Source organism: Apteryx rowi, unplaced genomic scaffold, assembly GCF_003343035.1.
Source record: "Apteryx rowi isolate R43461 unplaced genomic scaffold, aptRow1 scaffold_193, whole genome shotgun sequence".
NCBI classification, from domain to species: Eukaryota; Metazoa; Chordata; class Aves; order Apterygiformes; family Apterygidae; genus Apteryx; species Apteryx rowi.
Window position 1 is genome coordinate 392878 of NW_020448230.1, and position 6808 is coordinate 399685.

Below are 6808 nucleotides of genomic sequence, written 5' to 3' on the forward strand. Positions count from 1 at the left end.
ATGGAGCGGTTCTTTGTCTCACAAAATACAACCAGTGTTGAATTGGTACGTGCAGTCCCAGCTTTGGCACATATCTATTTCAGTTTCAATTTCAAGCTTTTTCCATGCCTTTCCTCTGTTTTATTCCAGGTTATGGACACACAGTGCCTTTATCTGATGGAGGAAAGGCCTTCTGCATCATCTACTCAGTTATCGGGATCCCTTTTACACTGCTTTTCCTGACAGCAGTGGTGCAGCGCATCATTGTTTATGTCACCAGGCGGCCTGTACTATATTTCCACATTCGCTGGGGCTTCTCCAAGCAGGTTGTTGCAATTATCCACGCCGTGGTCCTTGGGTTCATCACTGTCTCGTGCTTTTTCTTTATCCCAGCAGCAATATTCTCTGTTCTGGAAGATGACTGGAATTTTTTGGAATCTTTTTACTTTTGTTTCATTTCCCTGAGCACCATTGGCCTTGGAGACTATGTGCCGGGAGAAGGCTACAATCAAAAATTCCGAGAGCTGTATAAAATTGGAATTACGTGTAAGTGTCAAACTGACATTTATGTATGCTATCAAAGTTTTCTGGGCTTTTTCTTTTCCCTCCATCAACTGCAGCGGTTTTGCTAGTTGCCTGCTAGCAAACTGGGCACTGTAGCCAACTGTGCAAAGAGGAGAGTTTTAAATAAGATCAGTTTTCTTAGTTAAGAAAGAACAAGCTGAAAATAGAATCCCTTTGTGCTAAATCACAGCTGGCAGGTCTCCTATTAATAATGAAAAAAAAATTACCAGTATTACTGTCGTTATTATGAAAATGCTTAGGATCATGTCAGGGACTAAGATTTCACAGTGCATCACAGAGCCAGAAGATGGTCTGTGTGACTTAAGGTCATCTCATGAAGGTGAGACAACAGGTGGCCAGAGATGAATCAAGGAGCAAAGGGAAATGAGGCAGAAGAACAGAGTTTCTTACTCCAATTGTAACAGAAGGTAGCTGAGGCTGGCATTGGGACATACCAACTGTCAGAGAGAGAAGTAAACTGAGAATAGTAAAAAAGCAAGGCTATGTACATTAAATTTAAACAATAAAACTGTTTAATTATGGTTGACACAGAAGAGAGGCACAGTGATCAGTGATTTGATCAAAGAATAGAGCTAAAAAAACTGGCTGTGTGTTGACATTCTGAATAAATATGCTGAGTGCAATATTCTCCAGAGACGATAACAGTTTTTCTGATAGGGCTTCAGTCTGCGCAGTTCTGGATCTTCAGAAATACTGATTAAAAGATCTAAATGGCCAAAATAAACCTCTCCTGCCAGGTCCATTTCTTAGACTAGTATACTGTGCTCCTATACATGATCCAGCAATCTTAATTTAGACAAAATGTCTGTTAATTTGGTTTTGCATTTTATCTATTACAGTTCATGTCTTGAATTTGCATGTGTTGAAGCAGTGCCTTCAACTAGCCAGGAAAACATTTCACTTTCTCTTCAGCCTCTTGCCAGGCCCATCCTCATTGCAGATTTTCCCCCCTCTCCCAAGCTTGTTTATCTCATCATCAGTAGCTTTTAATTATTACTCTGCTGATCTGCAGAGTTAATTTGGGGATGCTAAATTATGAAGTGAATAGCGACAGAGCCTTGCATAATGAAGGCCTTTTAAAATTCTAGCAGTTCTGAAAAATGAAAAGCAAAAGCGAGCATTGTGGATCAAATCCTTCTCTCTTCTGATTTTTTTTTCCTTTTAACTGTAAAGTCAAAGATTCCATTTTTGGACAAAGACAGACTTTTATTTCAGTTTCAAGCTTTGGAATATTTAAGTAATAAATTGAAGGAAAATCTAAAAGAAAAAGGCAATTTTTAGTCAGTGATGTATTTCAAAAGTGTGAAATTAAATATTTTAAAATGATAACTGTGGATTATTCTTTCTTGTTTTATGTGAACAATTCAAGGAATGAAACAGTATGTATAAAATGTTTTACTCTTTCTGAATCTGTATTTTCTCCAAGAAAAGTTCTGGCCAAGAATTTCACCAAGATCTGTATGTGAAAATGTTTAATGAGTGCTATAGACTTTTCAAGAATTAATGGAAAAATACAAGTCTCCTACTAAATCAAGTGGTGATCAGCTGGACCGCGTTTCAGAAATAATTACAAAATTCTTAGTGTAGATTTATAGATGCCTTTTAATTGGCATAGCTTTGTCGTTTCCTCCCTGGACTAATGCATAGCTCCCATTTGATTTCATGAGGTAAAGCTTAAAAACAATTCATAAATTTTAGCTGTAATGTTGATTTAGATCAGTACCTGGTATTGCAGTATTGATTTGATGGTGCTCCTGGAAGACAGAGAAGTGTTATTGTCAGTGAAGTACCTATAATCTGTAATTACATGTAAAATATTTATGCCTTTTGGTAACAAAGCATCCGTATGCAGATTATAATAATTAATCTGTGTTGATCTTTCAGCACATTTAATGCTCAGTCTTTGGAAGAGTATATTGTACTCATTATGCATTCAGCTTCGTGTGATTTATTATGCACTCAGCTTTACTTGATTTACTCAGTGAAATGATAAAATATTAAGGTAGTCGTGCCTATTGTTAATTTGAAGGATCAATCACAGGGACCTAATGATAACACAGAAATTAAGAATTGCTCATTTTAACACCTTCCTTGAAATTCTAGATACAAGCGTTTGGAGAGGAAACAGAAGAACATAGTGAGCTGTAACCATGCAAAGTTAGGTTTCCAAAAGTGACAGTCCATGAGAGCTAACTAGTCAGAGTCAGTACATCACTGAAGTCATCACTAATGTTATTTAAGTAACATGAGCACGATTGGATAGTATATATACTGTTAGTAAAATTTTGCAAATAATCTTCAAGGTTTCATCAGATGTAGTAGAAACTTTGTCAGGTTTTTAAAAACCACAGCAGTAATTTTACAGTAATTCTGAATTTTGTTTTTACTGCTTTTGTACATGTTTCTAGGTTCTTTGTTTTTCCACTTATTTCACAATGTCAGTTTTATTCCTATAATTTAAAATGAAAATACTTCAAAAACGTTCATGAAATAAATGATTTGTCCTGCTAAGCTGGTACAAACAACAAATAACTATATTTACCTGCCATATTTTTACTTCTGTTTGAAACATGAAGTAATAATAAGGGGGGAAAAAAACTTTGAAGAGCACATAATCATGAAGCTCATAAATACATGAGAGAGAGTACCTGTGATAAAATTCTAATATTCTGATTGATTGAATGCTATTACATATTTTTCTCATGTACAGTTGCAACAGAACTAAACCCACTAACATTACCTTTTTTTTAATTATCTGGGGCCTTGTTGGTTGTAGAATGAAAAAGGCAAAAAAGGATTTGACAGTCCAAAGTGAGTTACAAAACTTTGAAACTGGGTCATAAAGAAGATAGGGGTGGGMAGAGCTACAGGTTTAAAACTGTTTCATCCCCACTTTATTTGCTAATAATTAAAGCACTTTTTTCATTCCTAGGTTATCTGTTGCTGGGGCTTATCGCAATGTTGGTGGTTCTCGAGACTTTCTGTGAACTCCATGAGCTCAAAAAGTTTAGGAAATTGTTTTATGTGAAGAAGGACAAGGAAGAGGACCAAGTGCATATAATGGAACATGACCAGCTCTCCTTCTCTTCCATCTCAGACCAAGCGACCTCCATGAAGGAGGATCAGAAGGCAAATGAGCCTTTTGTGACTTCTCAGTCCCCAACCTCCAATGACAGCTCTATAAACAATTAATACAGGGGCATCCAAACCATTGTTTTGGTGCATTTATGCTACTTACCATAAGAAATAGACTGCCTCTTCTTTTACAAAAATATAAAAGCTGGAAGACTGTGCTACTTTAACAGGGATTCATCACTTTCGACATAGGAAGGACTTTTAGAAAAACTGTGGGAGCCACCCTGGGAGAACAGGGAAAAACAATGTAGGATGTGGCTGGGAACTTTAGGCCATTTTGCTTGAAGAGTAAGGAGTTAGGTGTACTGCTTTCAAAGGTGCCAGAGAGAAGGGCTCRCACAAGCAACCTCATGCAACATATTTAGGAGAGCAGGCCTTCACTGACGTCGAACTCATTTAGTTGCATGCCCTGTCTTGGAACTGGGTGAAATAGCAAATTGTGACATGCACTTCTGTCTCACAAGTAGTCACAGATTTAATCCAAACACAACAAATATCTTCATCTGGAAAACATGTCTAGAGCAATATCTACCAGCCTGCTGGAGGGAAGTATCTAGATCATCCCTCTATTACCCAGTAACATCCAAGTGCAAACAATAGGAATTAAAAAACAAGGTTCAGTTTCCTCCTCTGCTCAGGGCATTTACATTCAAATTTCCTGTTTCTTTTAAAGGTCCCCTGATCACAAGAATAATGCCGGCTTGAAGAGTGTGTGCCTCGAGTCTTCTTGCTGATGCTGTTTTACTTTGTGTAAAACACTTCCGTGAGCTCAGAGGTAGTAAGACCAGCTCAAAGTGCTGCATGAGACAGGGTTTTAGGGAAGGGAGACAGCAGCATTTCAGTCCTCTCCTCTGAAATGGATAGGAATAATTTATTTAAATAAGTGGAACAGTATGAACAAGAGAACTGAAATTCAGTACATGCCATGTTCAGCATAATCACCTGCTTAAGGCATTATCCTGGGAGAGGGATGAAATCTGTTCAGCAGAGGAAGGACTCAGCCCAATTTCTTCCACAGTCCAGGCCAGTGTGTGCTCTCCACCGAGCTGTTAGRTAAATGGAGAAGCAGTGTCAACTTCATGAATGTAGGTAGCCCTTTGTCTTCTTTTGCTTTTCTAACAAGTACTCAGAGCACTTCGTTGGGAGGAGAACAGAATGTTTCGGGGCAAAACAAACAATTTTTCAGTTTTTCATATGGCAAGAAAAAAGGAAAAATGTCACATTTGGTTCAGATGGAACCGAAATTTTTTCCCGTTGGGAAAAGTCACTAAGAAGCCAAGACCCCACTCAACTTCCGGAGATGGAATCTCTTTGGCTGTAATAGAGAGGCATTTTAGTCCAGCTACCAGTCACTGTGCTGAACGCAGGGATCTCAGTGAATTTCAGTGAGCAGGAGGTGAGACTAGATGGTCATAGTACTCTCTTCTGGCCTTAAGAATCTACAAAATGAGTATTTTGCTAATTGCTTTGCAATGGACAAAGGATCTGGAGCACAAATAGCCATATTAGGGCAGCCTCCCACATATGAATAGTGTAGAGGAGAGCCTTTTCCCTGCAGTGCAAGCATGCCAGGTTGCCTGTACTTTGACTTTTAGTGTTTAGAGCTGATCATCAATATTCTAGTGTAAAAGCAAAACAAAAAATTGCATTGTGTCTAGATTTAGCTCACGTGGGAAAAATACTTGAAAGTAAATTACCCAAAATGTACTGTATTTGAGCTTAATTATAGCTAGCATCAAACAGACTTTATATCTCTACTCAAAAAAATACTTTATGGTTAAATCAGCTAAAAGTCTTCAATTAAAATTTATATTTGTAAGAACCAGAGCTAAAGGTTTTGGTTGTTTTGGGTGTTCTAGATTACGTGAAAGCATACTGTGTTTGCATGTTCCCAGGAAAGTGGCTATTTTTATACTGCTTAAGTTAAGACAGTTCTATTTATAATGAATGTTAGCCAATATATATGTACATATATACATAAGTATATTTATATACTGTACATATATCATAACTCAGAGTTTAACTGACTTAGGAATGGCATTTTAGATAATTTTTTTTCATAGACTTCTCTTTATATGAGGAATAATTGAAAACTATGTCATTAAAGTGACATTGRCATAAGATTAAGAGCACTGTACTACAAGAAACATTTATACTGTTTTTTTTAGTGGAGTTTTATTGATTGTCTCCAATACCTAAAAATTCAAGACTTCTTTTAATTTCAGTGTAGCATTAAGCTCTAAAGAAATGGATATGCAATTATGCACAGATGCTAAATGATATTCCAAGATAATTTTGCAGCGTGTACACAATTGCAAAATATAGACACTTGAAATGAAAGCACAGAATTCAAAGCAGAAGTGATAAACTAAGTATACTGTGATGTAGGTGAATATTTGTTATTCTAAACTTAAATAAACTCAGCTTTTGGCTGCCTGCACTATGAAGTGGGGAGTATTTTCTTTAGCATTGTGTGTTTGTGCATACTGTGCAAAATCATGTTTGCATTTGGCAAGATTATGCATCCTTTAGTTACCCTTCCTCAACTTAAGGAGGGACCATTAATGCCAGAGTGTGTTACCCAATCTTGATATTGATGGTAGCTTAATATTGTATTGATTATTTCTATAGAAAAAGCATTCCAAAGTGTGTGTGTGTTTTTGTTTTGGATGCTGACTGATTATAGCAAATAAAATAATAGTGGCATAACATTTATCTTGTCTTTATAAAATAACTACTCCAGTATTTGAGGAAATTAATAAAAAACTGTCATTGCCAGTTATCAGTAGCACTGATGAAGATGATAAGCTCCATATTCTACCAGTTTTACATCTTCATGTGACACCAACACACAAGATCAGAATGGTAAAAACAAGAATCCAGATTAGAAGAAAAAAGATTATTGTGCAGCAAGGACCTTTGTATAAAATGGATATCTATCCTGAAGGCAAACTGTGAAGCTGGTGCATGTAAACTAAAATGGAGAACACAGGTAAGAAAACAAAAGTGCCAAAAAAAAAAAGTAGCAAGAGGTAGTCAGAAAGTGAACAAGGGACTTCTATGTGTCTATGTGGAAGAAAATTGTCTAGGTCTTATCCCCACCTAACTA

At 36.7% G+C, this 6808-nt stretch overlaps 1 protein-coding gene across 1 annotated transcript in view; it reads left to right on the plus strand.

The window, feature by feature from the left end:
- The window catches only part of KCNK1 (potassium two pore domain channel subfamily K member 1), a 36480-nt gene extending 30070 nt beyond the window's left edge, over positions 1 to 6410 (plus strand). The window contains exons 2-3 of the mRNA XM_026062803.1: positions 130 to 525; positions 3497 to 6410. Coding sequence (XP_025918588.1) covers positions 130 to 525; positions 3497 to 3756 — 656 coding nt within the window. The 3' untranslated portion in view covers positions 3757 to 6410. The remainder of the gene's footprint in view (positions 1 to 129; positions 526 to 3496) is intronic.
- The last annotated feature ends 398 nt before the right edge of the window (positions 6411 to 6808 follow it).